At 37.1% G+C, this 20,662-nt stretch overlaps 1 protein-coding gene across 1 annotated transcript in view; it reads left to right on the top strand.

Moving 5' to 3' along the window:
• The window catches only part of CFAP70 (cilia and flagella associated protein 70), an 83,925-nt gene that overhangs the window by 7,912 nt on the left and 55,351 nt on the right, over positions 1-20,662 (top strand). Inside the window, 5 exon segments of the mRNA XM_016224088.2 lie at positions 6,344-6,442; positions 6,611-6,690; positions 10,117-10,296; positions 16,696-16,878; positions 17,305-17,399. Coding sequence (XP_016079574.2) covers positions 6,344-6,442; positions 6,611-6,690; positions 10,117-10,296; positions 16,696-16,878; positions 17,305-17,399 — 637 coding nt within the window.

Raw genomic sequence — 20,662 nt, forward strand, 5'->3', positions numbered from 1 at the left:
TTCTTTCTTTCTTTCTTTCTTTCTTTCTTTCTTTCTTTCTTTCTTTCTTTCTTTCTCTTTCTTTCTTTCCTTTCTTTCTCTCTCTCTCTCTCTCTCTCTCTCTCTCTCTCTCTCTCTCTCTCTCTCTCCTTCCTTCCTTCCTTCCTTCCTTCCTTCCTTCCTTCCTTCCTTCCTTCCTTCCTTCCTTCCTCCCTCCCTCCCTCCCTCCCTCCCTCCCTCCCTCCCTCCCTCCCTCCTTCTTGTTTTGCTGGAACTTCTTAGCTGGAAACCTGTACCAAGGCTCTCTCATCTGCGGGTGATTGTTTAAGACAGGGTTTTCCAAGGGTTCCTGGACTGCAAGTGAGAGTGACTGGGGCTGGTTCATGGGCCACTGCAGGTCCACAGCTAGGACCTGACACATGAGTATGTGAAACTCCTTCTGGGTTTCTTGGCATATGGTTTTGGATCCCAGAGCTCCTACAAAGGGACTGTTTGTGGATGGATGCCGTTTTGTGTGTTTTTTGTTGTTCTTGAGATGGAAAAATCATGAAATACGTCTTATACAACAATTTTGCTGATGTCACTTCTCTCATTTTCTCAAGATCTCAATAAAGGTAAATATATAGGCAATTATAAAACCTAGTATTACTGTAACAATGGTTTATAAGTACACCTTTTATTTTGTACATGATTTAAGTGATTAATATGTTTAAAGAAAAACTATTAAGGTAAAAGCTACTATTACTGTAACTTTAGGTTGTAACTCCAAATCTTGTTTTCTACATAATTTAAGAGACTAGTGCATTTAAGAGAAGTACTAGTTTATGTTTTGGTGCACACAATATATAAGATACAATTTTGTGACATAAACAACTGAAAGGGATGAAAGTATAAAAGAGCATAGTTTTTGTATTTTATTAAAATTAAGATGCTACAAATTCAAATTAGAATGTTGTAACTTTAGGATGCCATATGTAATCCCCGTGGTAACCACAAAGAAAATAGCTATAGAATGTACACAAAAGAAAATGAGAAAGGAATTTAAACATGTCACTTCAGAAAAAACACACACAACTAAATACAAAAGAAGATAGTAATGCAGGAAATGAGGGGCCAAAATGTTATAAGGTATATAGAAAACAAATAGCACAATTACAGCAGTATATCTCTCCTTATCAATAATTACTTTAGATGTAAATTAAATTGTCCAGTCAAAAGAAAAAGATTGGCAGAATGGATAAAAACACAGGGTCCAACTATATGCTGTCTAGAAGAGACCCACTTTAGATCTAGACATAAGCAGATTAAAAATGAAAGGGTGGAAAAAGATATTTCATACAAATAGTAATCAAAAGGGCAGGTGTGGCTATACTAGTATCAAACAAAATTGACTTCAGATAAAAAAAGATTACAAGAGTCAAAATAACACATTATATATTAACAAAAGATTCAATACTGCAAGAACATATAATATTTATAAATACTTATGTACCTAATGACAGACCAATAAAATATATAAAATAAAACCTGACAAAATTGAAGGAGAAATAGATAGTGCTACAACAGTAATTGGAGACTTCAGATATCCCATTCACAGTAATGGGCAGGACAACCAGATAGAGGGTAAGTAAAGAAATAGGGAACTTAAACAATACAATAAACCACCTAGATCTAAGTGACATACAGAACGCTTTACCCAACCACCACATAATACACATTCTTCTCAAGTGCGCATGGGACATTTCAAGGACAGACCATATGTTAGACCACATATTAAGCCTTAATACATTTAAAAAGATAACTTACAAAGTATCTTCTACAAATACAGTGGCATGAAGTTACAAATCAATAACAAAAGAAAACTGAAAAATTCACAAAACTATGGAAATTAAATAACACTTTTAAACAACAAATGGATCAAAGAAGAAATCACAAGGGAAGTTATAAAATGGAAACACAACATACCAAAAGTTAGGAGATGCAGCGAAAGAGGTGCTAAGGGGAACATTTATAGCTAAAAATGCTATGATTAAGAAACAAGAAAGATCTCAAATCAGCAATCTAACCTTTCAACTTAAGGACGTGGAAAAAGAATGAAACCCAAAGCTCATAGAATGAAGGAAATAATAAAGACTAGAGCAGAGATAAATAAAACACAGAACAGAAAAGCAATACAGAAAAGCAGTAAAACCAAAAGTTGGCTCTTTGAAAAGATAAACAAAATTGACAAACCTATAGGAAAATGGACTAAGAAAAAAGAAGCCTCAAATTACTAAAATCAGAAATTAAAGTGAGGTAATTAACACCAATTCTACAGAATTTAAAAGTATTATAAGAGAATACTATGAACAATTATCAACAAACAAATTGGATAACCTAGATGAAATGGACAAACTCCTAGAAACACAAAACTACCAGACTAAATCATGAAGAAAGAAAATCTCAATAGACTTATAACTAATAAAGAGATTGAATCAGTAATAAATGATCTCCCAACAAAGAAGAATCCTGGTGAATTCTACCAAACTTAAAAAAGAACGAATACCAATACTACTCAAACTCTTCCAAAAAACTGAAGAGGAGGGAATACATCCTAACTCATTCTATGAGGCCAACATTACCCTGACACCAAAGACAAGGACACTACAAGAAAAAAACAAAACTACAAACTAATATCTCTTAAGAATATTGATGCAAAAATCCTCAAGAAAATACTAGCAAACCAAATTGAGGAACATATTAAAAGGATTATACACTATGGATAATTGGGATTTATTCTTGGAATGCAAGGATAGTTCAACATACAGCTCTCTCAATGTAATACACCAAATCAAAGGAATGAAAAACAAAGCCCCACATGATTATTTTATTTGATGCAGAAAAAGTGATTGACAAAATTCAACACCTTTCATGAAAAACAAACAAACAAACAAAAAACAACTAGCCCTGGCTGGTTGGTTCAGTTGGTTGGAGCATCGTCCTGTACACCAAAAGGTTGTGGGTTCAATTCCCAGCCAGGGCACATACCTAGGTTGTGGGTTTGATCCCCAGGGGTGTGTACGGGATCAATGTTTCTCTCTCACATCCATGTCTCTCTCTCTCTAAAAAAAATTTTAAAAACCCACAAAAACAACAACAAATATACATATTCTTTGGTAAGGATTAAAAACACACACAAAAAACTAGGAATAGAAGTAAACTACCTCAATATGATAAAAGCCATATGCAAAAACCCACAATGAAAGTTATACTCAAAGACTGAAGATACTGAAAGATTGAAAGCATTTCCTCTATGATTAGGAACAAGCAAGGACTCCTGCTTTTACTACTTCTTTTAATATAATACTAAAAGTTCTAGCCAGAATGGTGAGGCAAGAAAAAGAAGTAAAAGACATCCAAATTGGAAAGGAAGAAGCAAAAGAATCTCTTTTGCAGATTATATGATTTCATATGTAGAAAAAAACAAAGATTCCATAAGAAAAATAAGTGTTAGAATAACTGAATTCAGTGAAGTAGCAAAAATCATTTGCATTTTTATATACAACGAATGACCTGAAAAGTAAATTACACATCAGTTCCATTTACAATAGCATCAAAAGGAATAAAACACTTAAGAATTAACTTAAGTGTTAAAAGACTTATACAATGAAACTACAAAACATTGCTGAAAATAATTAAAGAAGACACAAATAAATAGAAACACAGCTCATGTTACTGGATTGAAAGACTTAATATTGTTAAAATGTCAATATTACCCAGAAAAATCTATAGATCCAATGCAATTCCTATCAAAATGTCAATGATATTTTTACAGAAATTGAAAAACCCATCCTAAAATTCATATGGAATTTCAAGAGACTCCAGATAGCCAAAACAATCTTGAAAAATTGGAGATGTCACACTTTCTGATTTCAAAACTTACTACAAATCTACAGTAACCAAAAAAGTGTGGTATTGGCATAAAGAGAGACATATAACCCTGCCAGCGTGGTTCAGCAGTTGAGCATTGACCTATGTATGATCCAGGAGATTGAGGTTCAATTCCTGGTCAGGTTGCGGGCTTGATCCCCAGTAGGGGACATGCAGAAGGCAGCCGATCAGTGACTCTCTCTCATCATTGATGTTTCTCTCTCTCCCCCCCTCCCTCTTCTCTCTAAAATCAATAAAAACTTTTTTTAAAAAACAAAAAAAAAAGGAGAGACATATAGAACAATGAAATGGAATAGAGAGCTCAGAAATAAACTCTCAAATATATGCTCAAATAATTTTTTATAAGGGTGCCAAGACCATGCAATGGGGGAAAAGACAGTCTTTTCAACAAGTGGTGCTAGGAAAACTGGATATCCACATGCAAGAGAATGAAGTTGGACTCTTACCACCAGATTTTAAAAATGAACTCAAAATGGATTAAAAACCTAAATGTGAGACCTAAAACAATAAATCTCTTAGGAAAAAATATGAAACAAAATTTCATGACATTAGATTTAGCAATAAATTCTTGGATTTGATACCAAAGAGACAGGATAACAAAAGGAAAAAAATAGGGAAATTAGACTTAATGAAAAAAAATTAAAAATTGTGCATCATTTTTTTCACAGAGTAAAAAAGCAACCCACAGAATGGGAGAAAATATTTGCCAGTTATATATTGTTAAAATGTCAATATTACCCAAAGAAATAGATCCAATGTAATTCCTAATATCCAGAATTAATATCCAGAAAATGTAGAGAAACCCTAGAACTCAACAACAAAAATACAACCTGACTCAAAAATGGGCAAAGGACTTGAAATACAATTCTCTAAAAAAGATCTACAAATGGCTGGTAAGTACATGAAAAAATGCTCAACATCACTAATTGTTAGGGAAATACAAACTTGTACCACCTCAGACACATTAGGAGGGCTTCTGTTAAAAAACAAGTGTTGATTAGAATGTGGACAAATTGGAACCCTTGTGACTTTTGGTGGGACTGTAAAACAGTACAGTCACTGTGGAAACTGGTGGTTCCTCAAAAAGTTAAAAAACAGAATTACCCTATGATTTAGTGATTCCACTTCTGAAAGACCTGAAAGCAGTTCTCAAAGAGATATTTTACACTCATGTTCAAAGCAGTATTATTCACAAAAGGTTAAAACATGGAAGCAACCCACATGCCCATCAATGGATGAATGGATAAGCAAAATGTGGTATATGCATACAACAGAATATTACTGTCTTAACAAAAAGGAAATTCTGACATGTTACAACATGGGTTAACTTTGAGGACATTATACTAAGTGAAATTTCAGTCACAAAAAGACAAATATTTTGTGATTCCACTTATAGGAGGTACTTAAAGTAGTCGAATACAATAGGGACAGAAAGTATCCTCCTGGTTGCCAGGGGACGAGAAGAATGGGGAGTAATTGTTTAGTGAGTATAGAGTTTCACTTTTAGAAGAGTTATGGAGATGGATGGTGGTGATATGTTCTTAATACCACTGGACTGTACACTTAAAAATGGTTATGATGTTGCCCAGCTGGCGTGGCTCAGTGGTTGAGCATCAACCTATGAACCAGGAAGTCACGGTTAGATTCCTGGTCAGGGCACATGCCCGACTTGCAGGCTGGATCCCCAACGGTGGATGAGCAGGAGGGCAGCCAATCAGTGACTCTCATAATTGATGTTTCTATTTCTCTCCCCCTCCATTTCTCTCTGAAGTCAATTAAAAAAAAAAAAGTTATGATGGTAAATTTTATGTAATGTGTATATTACCACAATTTTAAAAATACATGAAAAGAATATTCTGCCATTACTTTTGAAAACTTAGATAAAATGGACAATTTCTTAGAAAAATAAAAATGGGAAAAATCTAATGAAATGGAAGGGGAATCTTTGGAGTAAAAGAGACTTAAGAGACATCAACTAATTACAATGTGTGGACCTGATTTGAGCCCTGATACAGACAAACAGTAAAAAAAATGCTATTGAGAGACATGAGGTTGAATAAAAAGAAAGGCGTACCATGTTCTTATACAGGAATGCTCAACATTATAAAGATGTCATTTTCCCTAAAATTATCTGTAAGTTTAATGTGATCTCTATAAAACAGCTAATTATATATACATATATATACACACACACACACACACATATGTACACATATATATGTGTGTATGTATATATATAAATTACAGAGTTGTCAGAGAGAAAAAGTCACTGAAGTGGTCTAGTATTTTCCACCAGAAGTCACCAATAATGGTGCCTTCTCAGGTGTCGAGTTCATTTCTCTTAAATTTCTTTGATAATGCATTGCTTATTGCACCTTGGTTATCTGATGGATAAACTGGACATGTTCTCATTTCTTTGTTTTTATTTTTCTAGTGACTATGATTGAAGTTTTACCAAAGGAAAAGAAACAGAAAGATGAGAAGACCTTAATCCTTGGTCAAGCTGTGGTGGACCTTCTTCCTTTAGTGGAAGGTGAGATTTATGATTTGCTCAAAAACACATATAACAAAACTCATAAAGTTTAACTCTGGTGAAATGAAAAAAAACAGCCTCATTGAATTTGAGGGATTTGACGAAAAGAAGAGCACATTTATATTTGCCTAACCTTTCCTGTTTTGGCTTGACTTGGCCTTTTTGCAGGAGAGAGTTCATTCGAAACAATGGTCCCACTGCACGCTGTTCCAGGCTCTCCCTTAGAGCCTCTTCAACCAGGTTTTAAGGTAATCAGAGTTTTAACTGTCAACATTTCAGCCCACCATTCAGTGTAACAAGTCTGTCTGGTGCTAAGGTTCAATTCAGTTGAGTCCAAGTTATCAGGCACCTTCTTTTTACAGGCATACATAGTGCTAGGTTCTGGGAAACAAACAAAAATAAGTCAGAGTCCTACCTTAGGAGTCCATAATCTACATATTATGGATTTTAACCCAGTGGGATTAAATGGTAGACAAGGGTACCTGGCATAGAGCAGGTATCAGTTACTTTGCCCAGGGGTAGATGTCGGGAAGGCTTAACTCTGGAAATGCTTCTTGAGCTGTGTCTTGATGGATTGAATTAAATAGTATATGAATGCAGGTAACAAACTTTCTGGCATGGTAGCCTGCCTCTGGTTATTGGAGTAGGGGAAGCATGAATTGGTAGGATGTGTCACTGGTTTGTCTTCTGGGCTGTGTTTCCCATTCCTGGGGATCAGTTGCCTCTTGAGGTACTGTTTGCCACTCTGGTGCAGGTGAACTTCCTCTCCTCAGATACCACAACTGCCTTCTGTTTTGACAACTAAAGGAGAGAGGAGGGCCCAACTGATCTAACTGTTCTGACTGCAGTTCTCTAACCATCACCTTGGGCCCCTTTCTGCCTCTTGTTGGTTTTGACCTTGAAGCTGCCACAATCACTCCTGCATCTGCTGTGGTCCTCTTATTTTAGGCTGTGGTTGGTTTCTTTTAGTTTTTGTTTTTTTGTGTGTGTTTTTTTAGATCTGATTTAATTTTATTTCTATCTTTCAGTGATTCTTTAAAAATGTATAGTTTAGTGATGGCATTCTTGTTTTCTGTTTTCTGGGGTTATTATAGCATTATCCTTTAATTGGATATAAAGTTATAATTCAAAGTCTTTCATTCCAAGTGATTTGTGCTGAAAAGAGGTATATATTTGAGCTCAGTCTGACTTCCTTGGTTCAGTCTCACAGCCTATGTACTGTTGATTTTCCTTAGATACCTACAGAAGAAAAGTTAGTTAAATGGGTTGTCAGTCCTTATGATCTTTGCTCATAATATTCCTGTGTTTACTTGTTTTATATACTCAAAGAAAAAAATATGGCAGTTAATTTCCATTTGCTTAAGAGTTCTCACTAGTTTTATATTTAAGCAAGACTCAGAAACTAAAGTGATATAAACCTGTACTTGGAAAGGAGATTACAGTTCACCTTCCAGTATTCCCTGTCTTGATTAATACAAGTTAGAAACCTTAGGGATATTTGCTTATCTTCTCAGAGACGTAATGACCAGAGGTGTCACATTCTCCAGGGCCTCTTCCTTAAATCTTTCCTTCCTTTGGTGTTCTGATTTCCTACTGACTTACCATAGCCTTTTCATGTTCCTGCACTAGATCTCTCCTCTGCTTGTCCCTTAAGTACAAAAGGTCTATTCTTGGCTATCTTCTCATCTTAGTCTGTGTTCATACTCCTGAGGATGGGTGGGCAGGGGTCATCCATGATTTTAAAAGTCACCAGTATACTGAAGACTTCTAATTCAACAGCTCCAGCCCAGACCCCCTCCTGAATTCCAGATTGTCAGCCTTTACAACTGCCTGCTGGATTTCTCCAATGATATCCCTAGGCACCTAAAACTCAACGTTCCAGAACTAAACTCGGTATCCTCCCTTAAACTTATTCTTGCTTTTCTCTTAGTTATTTTGACTAGTGGCATCACCTATTTGTGAAATCATAGGACATTCATAGAACCTATGTTACATCCATGACTGCTCCCTCAGGCCCTAAGTACAACCAATTCCCAAATCTGCCTTTCACCAAATTCAACCTTTTCGATATCCTAAGCACCTTTGGACTCTGTCTCAGCTTCATTCCTCCTCTTTCTTGCCTTATAATTTCTCCCCTGGGCCATTACAAGTAGCCTTGTAACTGCCCTAACCTCCCTCCAGTTAGCCTTCCCACTCCTTATAGAATGACTTAAAAGTGAGTGTGCTTAGCTCTGAGCAGTTCGTAGATTCACCCACTGCTTACTTGTTTAGGTCCAAATTCCTTAGCAGGCTTTATGATATGAGCCTGCCACTTGTTCAGTTTCATCTTTCAGCACTCTCCTCCTCGTGCTTTATGCTCTAAAATCCTGAACTACTTACTTAGACCTGAACTGAGTACAACAGGCTGTGTCAATACCATTTTACAGCCCTGGTTGGTTTTGCTCAGTGGTTAGAGCATCAGCCCATGGATTGAAGGGTCCTGGGTTTGATCCTGGCCAAGGGCATGTACCTTGGTTGTAGGTTTGATCACCTGGCCTGATCGATACTACTTTAGATAAAACTCTTCTTTTTGTTCAGAATTATTTTCTCTTTCCTTCCTCTGCTTATCCAGATTCTGAATTCCTGTTCATCTCAAAGAAGTTAATTCAGATGGTACCATCTCTTACTCCTCCCCACCCCAATATATTCACTTCCTCATTGGGCTTCTTGACTAGGGCATTTTGTACAGGTCTCTATTATAGCATTTATCATGAATCATGGAATTATAACATGAATTCCATGATGAATGGGGCCATGTGTTCTTCATCTTTATATTCCTAGTGCTATAGTAAAGTGCCTAACATATAATTACACATTTTAAACCTACTTTTTATTGTATACTGTATAAAAATATCATATATGCATAAATGTCTATATCTATATATGGGTATATACATATATATTTGAAAAAATATTCATTAAAAAGTACTACACTTGCCAAATCAGAATTTCTGTTGGAGAAATAACTTGGGAATTTCCCATAGCAGGATACTAAATTTGTTAATAACAATATAATTATTCTTATTAATGTTGACTTCTAAGAAATAAAATAAAAATGAACAAATTCTTGACTCTTCTATTTTTAAAAAACACTAGTTGTCTTGACTGCCCTACTTGGGCACATAACTAATATCAAATCCTTGGCAGCCCTTCTAAAAAATTAATTTCTTTTGTTTACTCATGCTGCCAAAAAAAACCTTTCTATATTTGAAAAATAGAAATACATTAAAGAATATGATTTTCTAATATTTCATAAAAACCTAGATGTTTTCTTTAAAAGCATTACATTTGACTTACAGAATAAACATAAAATATAGACTAGCAAAAAAGTACCCCCATCTCACTCACTCATGTGCAACCATTATTAACATTTCAGTGTAGAACCTTCCAATTCCTCTTCTCTATGTATTTGTTCATGTACTTGACCTCAGTATGGTAGAAGGGAAGTGCTCTAGCTTAGGGATAAGTTTCTTTTCTTGGCTCTATCTCTAATTCATAGCACCTAGAGAAAGTTATTTGAATCCTCTGTATGAAATAAACTTGACCATTTTTACCTTGAACAACAATGTAATATTCAAATGAGACAAGGAGGTCTCTGGCATTTTCAAAATGTTGCATAATTTTATCTTTTCCAGCAGTGCAGTCTTGAAGTTAAAGTATCTGTGGCAGAGTCGTTATTGACCTCAGCCCAGATCTCAGGAGGCAATCTACTGAAGGTCACACTGGAGGCTGCCTACTCGGTGCCTGAATCCTTCATGCCAGTAGGGCCCGTGCAGAACTACATGGTTGGTCTACAAGTTCCATCAACTGGAGAGGTAAAGCCCTATAGTCACAAATTTATACAGATTTAGACACTCATATGGGCATCTCTTCTTTACCTGCTAAGATTTCATTCAAAGCAAGCTCTGCTAATGGCTGAGATTTATTTTAGGCTTAAAAAAGGAAGTTTATTTCTGTTTTAGAAATAGCTGTTTATAGTTTATATAGTATATATAATATAGTATAGGTTAAATACTATTTATATCAATAAATACATTTATGATGGAAAATATGTAAGACATCTTTAAATTGACAATTTTTGGATGTATTTCTACACAGATTACTTTATGCATATGTTTCGTGGATTTTGTATGATGTACTTTATTATAAAAAACTTCCTCTTGCCCTGGCCAGTGTGGCTCAGTTGGTTGGAGTGTCATCCTTACACTTGAAAGGTTGATGGTTCGATTCCAGTCAGGGCACATACCCAGGTTGCAGGGTTGATCCTTGGTTGGGGCAAGTGTGGGAGGCAACTAATTGTTCACTCACACATCAATGGTTCACTCTCTCTCTCCCCCTTTCTCTCTCTCTCAAATCAATAAAAGCATGTTGTTGTGTGAGGATTTTAAAAAAACACTTTCTCTTAATTCCAGATTATTTTCTTAGTTCAAATTTCTTTTCCCCCCATTTTATTTATTTATTTATTTTTTAATCCTCCCCCAAGGATATTTTTTCCATTGCTTTTCAGAGAGAGTGGAAGGGAAGGAGGGAGGGAGGGAGGGAGGGAGAGAGAAAGAGAGAGAGAGAGAGAGAGAGAGAGAGAGAGAGAGGGAGAAACATCCATGTGAGAGACACATCAATTGGTTGCCTCCTGCACTTGCCCCAACCAAGGATCAACCCTGCAACCCAGGTGTGTGCCTTGACCAGAATTGAACCCAAGACCCTTCAGTCCACAGGCTGACACTCCAACCGCTGAGCCAAACTGGCTAGGGCAGTCCAAATTTCTATAGAATGATTGTGTATGGGTCTTTTGAGGCTCTTGATAGAGATTTCCAAATTGCTTGCTAAACGGGTTTAATTAGTTAATACTCTCGTTTTATTGCTGTTTTACATTTTTAGTATAGAACCCTCCAATTCCTCTTCACCATTTTACATTCCCACCAGCAGTGAATGAGGGTCCTTGTTCTCCACAACCTCTCCAACACTTGTTATTACCTGTCTTGTTGATAACAGCCATTCTAACAGGTGTGAGGTAGTGTTCCATTCTAGCTGTGATTTGCATTTTCCTAATAGCTAGTGAAATTGAACATCTTTTCATATATCTGATGGCCACTTGTATGTCTTCTTGGGAGAGGTGTCTGTTCGGGTCCTCTGCCCATTTTTTAAATTGGATTGTTTGCTTGATTTGAGTTGTATGAGTTCTCTATATATTTCGGATACTAACCCCCTGTCTGAGCTATTGTTTGCAAATATCATCTCCCATTCCACTGGCTGCCTTTCTGTTTTGTTGTCAGTTTCTTTGGTTGCGCAGAAGTTTTTTAGTTTGATATAGTTCCATACATTTATTTTTGCCTTTACTTCCCTTGCCTTTGAGGTCAAATTCATAAAATGTTCTCTATGACCAAGGTCTATAAGTTTAGTACCTATGTTTTCTTCTATGTTTTTATTTCAGGTCTTATATTTAGGTCTTTGATCCATTTTGAATTAATTTTTGTGTATGGTGACAAGTTGCAGTCTAGTTTCATTCTTTTGCATGTGGCTTTCCAGTTTTCCCAGCACTATTTATTGAAGAGGCTTTATTTTCTCCAGTGTATGTTTTTGGCTCCTTTGTCAAAAATTATTTGCACAGATACATGTGGGCTTATTTCTGGGCTCTCCATTCTGTTCCATTGGTTTGTGTGTCTGTTTCTCTGCCAATATGATGTTTTGACTATTGTTACTTTGTAGTATATTTGAAGTCAGGCAGCCTGATACCTCCCACTTAGTCCTTTTTTCTCAGAATTGCTTTGGCTAATTAAGGTCTTTTGTGGTTCCATACAAATCTGATTTTTTGTTCTAGTTCTTTAAAAAATGACATTGGAATTTTGATGGGTATTGCATTAAATCTGTATATTGCTTTGGATAATATAGCCATTTTAACTATGTTGATTCTTCCAATTCATGAATACAGAATGTCTTTCCATTTCATTGTGTCTTTTCAGTATTTAAGTTCTTCATATCCTTTGTTAAGCTTATTCCTAGGTATTTTATTCTTTTGGTTGCAACTGCAAAATAATTTTTTTCTCTCATTTCTTTTTCTGAAATTGCATTGTTAGTATATAGGAAAACAGTGGGTTTTTATACATTGATTTTGTATCCTGCAAGTTTACTGTATTTGTTTATTGTTTCAAATAGTTTTTTGGTGGAATCTTTATGGTTTTCTATATACAGAATCATGTCATCTGCAGAAGGTGGCACTTTTACTTCTTCCTTCCCAATTTGGATGCCTTTTATTTCTTTCTCTTGCCTGATTGCTGTGGCTAGGACTTCCAGAAGTATGTTGAATAAGAGTAGTGCGAGCAGACATCCTTGTCTTGTTCCTGATCTTAGAGGAAAAGCTTTCAGTTTTTCACCATTGAGTGTGATATTGGCTGGGAGTTTTTTCATATATGGCCTTTATTATGTTGAGGTACTTTCCTTCTATGCCTGTTTCATTGAGTGTTTTAATCATAAATGGGTGTTGTATTTTATCAAATGCTTTTTCTGCATCTATTGATAAGATCATATGATTTTTATCCTTTGCTTTGTTAATGTGGTGTATCAAGTTGATTGATTTGCATATGTTGAACCATCTTTGTACCCCTGGAATGAACCCCACTAGATCATGTTTTCTTTTTTAAGGTTTTGTTGTATTTGATTTGCTAGTGTTTTGTTTAGGATTTTTACATCTGTATTCATCAGAGATATTGGTCTGTAGTTTTCTTTTTTAGTGTTGTCCTTGTCAGGTTTTAGTATCAGGGTTATGTTAGCCTCATAAAATGTATTAGGAAGTATTGCTTCTTCTTCAATTTTTTTGGAAGAGTTTGAGAAGGATAGGTATCAAATCTTCTTTGAATGTTTGGTAGAATTCACTAGTGAAGCCACCTGGTCCTGGACTTTTAATATTTGGGAGTTGTTTTTTAACCATCAGCTGAGGATATTTTTTCCATTGCTTTTCAGAGAGAGTGGAAGCGAGAGAGAGAGAGAGAAAGAAACATTGATGTGAGAGAGACACATTGATTGGTTGCTTCCTGCACTCACCCCAACCAGGACCAGGGATGGAGCCTACAATTGAGGTACGTGCCCTTGGCTGGAATCAAACCCAGGACCCTTCAGTTCTGAGGGCCAACATTCTAACCACTGAGCCAAACCAGCTAGGTCTGGGAGATTTTTGATGGTTGTTTCAATTTCCTCACTGTTTATCAGTCTATTTAGATTTTCCATTTCTTCATGATTCAGTCTAGGAAGGTTATATATTTCTAGAAACTTATCCATGGGTTATTGAATTTGGTGGCATATACTCTTTCATAGTATTCTAGTATAATTCTTTGTAGATCAGTGATGTCTGTGGTAACTTCTCATCTTTCATTTCTGATTTTGTTTATGAGTCTTTTCTCTTTTTTCCTTAGTGAGGCTAGCCAGGGATTTGTCAATTTTATTAATCTTTTCAAAGTACCAGTTTTTTTGTTGTATTAATTTTTTTGTCTAGTCTTTTTGTTTCATTCAGTTCTGCTCTAACTTTTATTACTTCCTTTCTTCTGCTGACTTTGGGTTGCTTTTCTTCTTCTTTTTCTAGTTCTTTAAGATGTAGAGTTAGGTTGATACAGGATATTTTTCATTTTCTTTCCAAGCTGCCTTACTACCTTGGTTATTCATGGTATTTGATGGGTTCCTTCTCTGTCTAGGCATCAATATATGAGTGGCATTTCTCCAGCATATTAATACAAAGAGGCCTTTCTATTCTTTTCCAGTAGGTGGCACTGAATCACAAGTTATTTTTTAGCTTTGTGAAATCCTAGTACCAACCCAGAAATCTCTGGCTGCCAACAGTGTAGCCAGGATGTGTGGGTGTTGGGAGGGCTGGGGAACCCACCAGCTTCTTTGTTGTTTTGCCCTCCCAGTAATGGTGACATTGGGTCCTCCGTGGGGTCCCCCTATGCTCTGATCTGGGATGAGTCACAGGGTACCCCCTTTGCTTAGGGAGAAATGTGATTCTATAATACTAGTTCTGAGGTTCACAGATAATGTGCTCTGTAACCAACACCAAGGGCAAAGGGAGGCAAACTCTGGGAGGTTAAGAGGAGGTGGCCAGGCTTTGTGGCTTTGTTTCTGTATCTGAATTGCCAACCCCATGACAACTGTGGCCGCACTCCTGTGCCTTGCCCAGGTCTCTCAGTTCAGCTGCAGCTCATACAGCTCACTTCTGTAGGAGTGTTCACTGAGTCTCTTTGCTCCTCCTGGCTGAAGGGAATGTGAACCACACTGGATTTCTCTCCTCTCTGGGCAGAGCCTCACCAATGAGCTCCTCCTAGCCATAGGCTATGTCCCTGGGTTGTATCAGCTCCTCTCCCTTTTCGCTTCCCCCTTTTGCTCCACTTGCCCACCTTCAGATATTTCAGTATCTGGTTCTTTCAGGTGTATTTATGTGTTCAATTGGGAATCCTTTGTTGAGTTATAGCTGTTCAAATTGTTGAAACTTTAAGGGGAGAGACCAAGGAGATCTCTCACACTGCCATTCCTCTGATGTCACCCCAGTATCTTTTTTTTTTTTAAATCCTCACTAGAGGATTTTCCCTTGCTTTTCAGAGAGAGAGTGGGGGGGAGGGGGAGAAAGAGAAAGAAAGAAACATCGATATGAGAGACACACATCAACTGGTTGCCTCCTGATGGCGTGCCAACTAGGGATTGAGCCTGCAACTGAGGTACATGCCCTTAGACAGAATCGAACCTGGGACCCTTCAGTTTGCGGGCAGACACTCTATTGAGCCAACCAGCCAGGGCATCCGAGTATCTTTTGATGTACAAAAGATTTTAATTTTGATGAAGTACAATTTATCCATGTTTTCTTTTGTTTTTCATAACCAAGAAATCATTGCTAAACCCAATATCGTGAGTCTTTTCCCCCTCTCTTTTCTTCTAAGAGTTGTATAGTTTTAGCTCTTAGTTTTAGGCCTTTGATCCATTTTGAGTTAATTTTTGTATATGATGATATTAGGTAAGGGTCCAACTTCATTCTTTTGCATGTGCATAACTAGTTTTCCTAGCACTATTTGTTGAAAAAGCTGTCTGGCCCCATTGAATGGTCTTGGCACCATTAATTTTGACAATTTTTACCAATGTTTATATTGCTTTTATAGAGGGGCAGATTTTTAGAAGTCCTTAATCTGCCATTCCAGAAATGCCCCTTCTTCACAAAAGTTTTTACACTTAAAACAAAGAACCAGAATAATTGAGTTACAGGGTATTCCAATTTTAAATTTTGCCAGATACCACAAACTTTCCATAGTTCCATCAACTACATATAAGAATACCATTTCCTTAACAATATTTACACTTGATATTTTCAGACTTTGATATTGCCAATCTATGGATTAAACTGGTATGTCATTGTTTTAATGTGCATTTCACTTTCTATTAATGATATCTAGTATGTTTTTATTTAAATGTTAGATTTTCTAATTTCCCTTTCTACAAATTTCCTACTTACATTTTTGCCAGTTTTCTATTGCAAATATATTTTAGATAAATTATAGATGTGAAAGTACCTCTGTTTTAGGCCTTTGTGAAATTTAAGTTTATTTTTTAAAAACTACATCATGACCCTCATATAAATATAAAATGACAAAAAGGGTTTAAACCAGTTCAAAGGAGAACCTGAAGAAAAGACCCATATATAAGAAATCAGGACTGTTGAAATGAATTTGCTAATAATTCAAAACTTTTTACCAGCCACAGGACAATAATCAGTTACATCTCCACTGGACAAAATACATTTGCATATCTATGGACAAGAGTAATTTGCATATCTATGAACAAGAATAATTTGCATTATCATAAATTTTTAATAAATTACAGAATTATAAAATAGCACAAAGACAATGAAGGGCACAGGCCCTTCTACATAATCAGATAATCACAGAAGGGTATATTAGATAATACCTAGCATTCCATTGAAAAGACACTTCAGGCTCTGGCTGGTGTGGCTCGGTGGTTAGAGTGTTGGCCCATGCACTGAACTGTCTCAGGTTCGATTCCCGGTCAAGGGCATGTAGCTGGATTGTAGGTGTCCCCCCCCCTCCCTTCCACTCCCTCTAAAAACCAATGGAAAAAATATCCTTGGGAGGATTAACAACAACAAAAAGATACTTCAGTAATCCTTTTTGTCCATTTCAAAGTCTTTTACAAAATCTCCTGATGTATGGTATTTATTTCTGCAGAAAGACTATACTATTTTCTTCAAGAATGGAACTCTGAAGCTTGGAGGGGAAAGAGAACCTATTCCCCGGCCCAAAAAATGGCCTATTGCCAACATTCTGGCTCCAGGAGCTAATAACATTCCTGATGCGTTCATTGTTGGTGGGCCCTATGAGGAAGAAGATGGAGAACTCAACCATCCTGAGGTGAAAGAGATACTCAGTTTTTTCTGTGATAAATTCAGTGCGACATAAAATATTTTGTGAATCACTGTAACTTATTTGCATCATCACCTGTTAAAATGAAACAATTACATGTGAAAATAATATCTAATTCTAATTTGTCTCCTGACATCTTAAGTCCTACAAGCAAAATAGTTGATTTAATTCAAATTTACCCTTTATTTTCTTTTAAATTTATTTATTTTTGAGTAGGTATTTATCTCATGTACTTTTGTAATAGTAAAGTACCCTAAAATGTAAGGTGGTGTGGTATCTACAGTAGTAGGCATTCTTATGGTAATAATGGTAGTAATAAAAGTACTGTGATCAAATTCATTAAAAGAATGCACTAGTTGAGCAGGATTAAACCATGGCACACTGAGGGAACAATAGTCTCTTATTATTTTACAGGACAGGGAATTTAGGAACCAATCAGAGTGCGCAAAGAAAAGGATCACTTGGGACTTGGAAAGTCGTTGCTATCTTGATCCTTCTGCAGTGGTCAGGTAGGAGGAGGATGGGAATAAACAGCAAAGACTAGGTGGGGGGAAATGTTGCTTTTGTTAGTTTTGTTTATATTTGAGTTAAGGTGATCTGAGACTCTCTTCACCACATATGCTAGTAACAGAGGCTTCTAGTGATGGTGAATTAACCAAGGTGGGTTCTTATTTTCCTTTCATATAAAAGAACTTCAGAGCTGGTATGTATGGTGGCTCCTCATGTTATGAGATATCCAGGCTCAATGATTCTTTTTGCTCTACCTTCCTTAACATGTGCCTTCCATCCACAAGGTTGTCTCATGGTCTAGAATGGCTGTTGGAATTCCAACCTGCACATTCACATTCCTGGCAGAAAGTTGGAAAAGGGGAGTGCTTATGGACAAAATAGGACACATGCCGGCTGTCTTAGCCCCTCTTATAGAACCTTCCTGGAATTTGACAACCTCTGTTTATATTTAATTCATCACCTCTAGGTGCAAAAGAGGCTAGAAAATAGTATTTTTGTTGGATACATTTTTGCCCAGATTAAATCGGGATTTAGATACTAAAAAAGAACAGGATACTTAATATTGTATGGTAACTTCTGGTCTCTGTCACAGTGACCTGTTGGTCAGGGAAAGATGAGAAGTAGAGGATTATCAATATATTTATAATCTGAATGAACTACTGTTTTATTTTCAATTAATAAATTTTTTAAATTACAGAAAAATTGACAAAAGTGTGGTGAAGGCCTGGGGAGGGGGCAGGAACAGGCCTGGGGAGGGAGTCAATGGAGGACAAAAGGGGGACATCTGTAATACTTTCAACAATAAAGATAAATTAAAAAAAGAAAAGAAAAATTGAGCATGTATTTCAAAGAGTTCCTGTATACCTCTGGTTCTCCACTTGATTGTGGTGTATAATGTAAATACAGTGGTACCTTGGTTTTTGAACATCTCTGTTGATGAACATTTCAGTTTACAAATGCCATAAACCTGGAAGTAAATGCTTCGGGTTTCAAACATGCCTCGGAAGTTGAACATGCCACGTGGCTTCCGCGGAGTGCAGGATCCTGAGGCCTAGCTGTTGGCTGTTGAGTCCTGAGCACCCGCGCAACACGGAGGTGATATTTGGGCTTATTTGGTGACTGTGTGCAATCAGTCTGTGTTCATGTCATCTCAGGAGCCCTCTGCCAATCACCCCTTGCTGTGAGAAATGGATAAAAGCTGCAAAGCCAAGAGAATCATTAACAGAACGACAGTAGAGGTGAAGAAAGAAATTATTTACAAACATGAAAATGGTGTCCATGTATGTGATCTAGCAACGCAGTTTGGTATGGCCAAATCTACAATTTGTACCATCTTAAAAAATAAAGAAGCCATTAAAGGAGCCAGTGTTGCGAGAGGTGTTAAAACACAAGACAAGGAACACAAGACAAGTGGAAAAATTGCTTTTCATATGGGTAAATGAAAAAGAGTTGGCCAGTGACAGCATTTCTGAGAGCATAATTTGTGAAAAAGCTTTACATTTGCATGCTGACCTCATCAAAAACACCCCTGGAACAAGTGCTGAGAGTGATATTTTCAAGGCAAGTAGAGGGTGGTTTGAAAAGTTTAAGAGGAGAGCCCAGCCAGGCGTGGCTTAGCGGTTGAGCGTCGGCCTAGGATCCAGGAGATCGGGGTTCGATTCCCGGTCAGGGCACATGCCCGGGTTGCGGGCTGCAGCCATCAATGACTCTCTCATCATTGATGTTTCTATCTCTCTCTCCCTCTCCCTTCCTCTCTCTGAACTCAATAAAGATATATTTAAAAAAAAAAAGAATAAAAAAAAGAAAAGTTTAAGAGGAGAAGTGGCATACACAGTATGGTGAGACATGGCAAAGCTGCCAGTGCCAACAAAGAAGACGCTGATCAATTTGTTTTGGAATTTAAAGATTATGTAGAGGCAGAGGGTTTCCTTCCCCAACAAGTTTTCAACTGTCGTGAGACAGGCCTCTTTTGGAAGAAAATGCCAAAGAGGACCTACATAACAAAGGAAGAGAAATCATTGCCAGGACGCAAGCCCATGAAAGACAGGCTAAATCATTTATTTTTGTGGGAATGCAAGTGGGGATTTTAAGTTGAAACCTTTGCTAGTCTACCATTCTGAGAACCCCAGGGTATTTAAGAAAAACAATGTCATAAAAATCAAATTGCATGTGACATGGAGGGCAAACAGCAAAGCTTGGGTAACCAGGCGATTTTTTATTGAGTGGGTTCATGAAGTGTTCAGGCCAAGTGTAAAAAAATACCTCTAAGACAAAAATCTTCCAATGAAGTGCCTGTTTGTTATGGATAATGCTCCAGCTCACCCTCCAGGCTTGGAGGACAAGTTGATGGAAGAGTTCAGTTTTATCAATGTAAAGTTTTTGCCCCCCAACACGACTCCATTCATCCAGCACCTAGACCAGCAGGTCATATCTAATTTTAAGAAGCTTTACACCAAAGCACTATTCCAAAGGTGCTTTGAGGTGACCTCGGACAGAGAGAGTTCTGGAAGAATCATCTCAGTATCCTACATTGCTTACATCTCATAGACAAAGCATGGAGGGATGTGCCTCACAGAACAATGAAGTCAGCATGGAAGAGACTGTGGCCAGAAGTTGTCCCTGAACGTGTATTTGAAGATGTTGAAGAGGATGCTCCTATTGTTGAGGATATTGTGTCTCTGGGAAAGTCCATGGGCTTGGAAGTGAGTAGTGATGATGTGGAGGGGTTAGTGGAGGACCACAAGACTGAACTCACCACAGGAGAACTTCAAATCATTCTGATGGAGCAGCAACAGGTGGCAACTGGGGAATTATCTTCAGAGGAGGAGGAGGGAAGAGAAAGTGTTTCTGTTGCACTGATCAAAGAAATGTGTGCAAAATGGGTTGAAATGCAAATTTTTGTTGAAAAATATCACCCTGATAAAGCTGCCGAAAGTCATGCCGCTAACACTTTCAATGATAATGCTGTGTCTCACTGTAGACTCATTTTAAAACATTGGAAAAAGCAAATGTCAGTTGAAAAATTTTTAGTGAGGGAAAGATCCAGTGAGCCTGAACCAGGTGTCAGTGGTGTAAAAAAATTAAGGGAAGGCATGGCAGGAGAGGAGTCACCTACAGTGATTATGGAAGAGGGCTTCAGAACACCTGAACAACAGTCACCTATTGTGATTCTGGAAAAGGACCACAGAACACCTGAAGAACAGTAACCTATTGTGATTATTGAAGGGGACCCCCCCCATCCAAACCATGACTATCATCATTG

This window comes from Miniopterus natalensis, chromosome 14, assembly GCF_054644295.1.
Source record: "Miniopterus natalensis isolate mMinNat1 chromosome 14, mMinNat1.hap1, whole genome shotgun sequence".
In the NCBI taxonomy this organism is placed as follows: Eukaryota; Metazoa; Chordata; class Mammalia; order Chiroptera; family Miniopteridae; genus Miniopterus; species Miniopterus natalensis.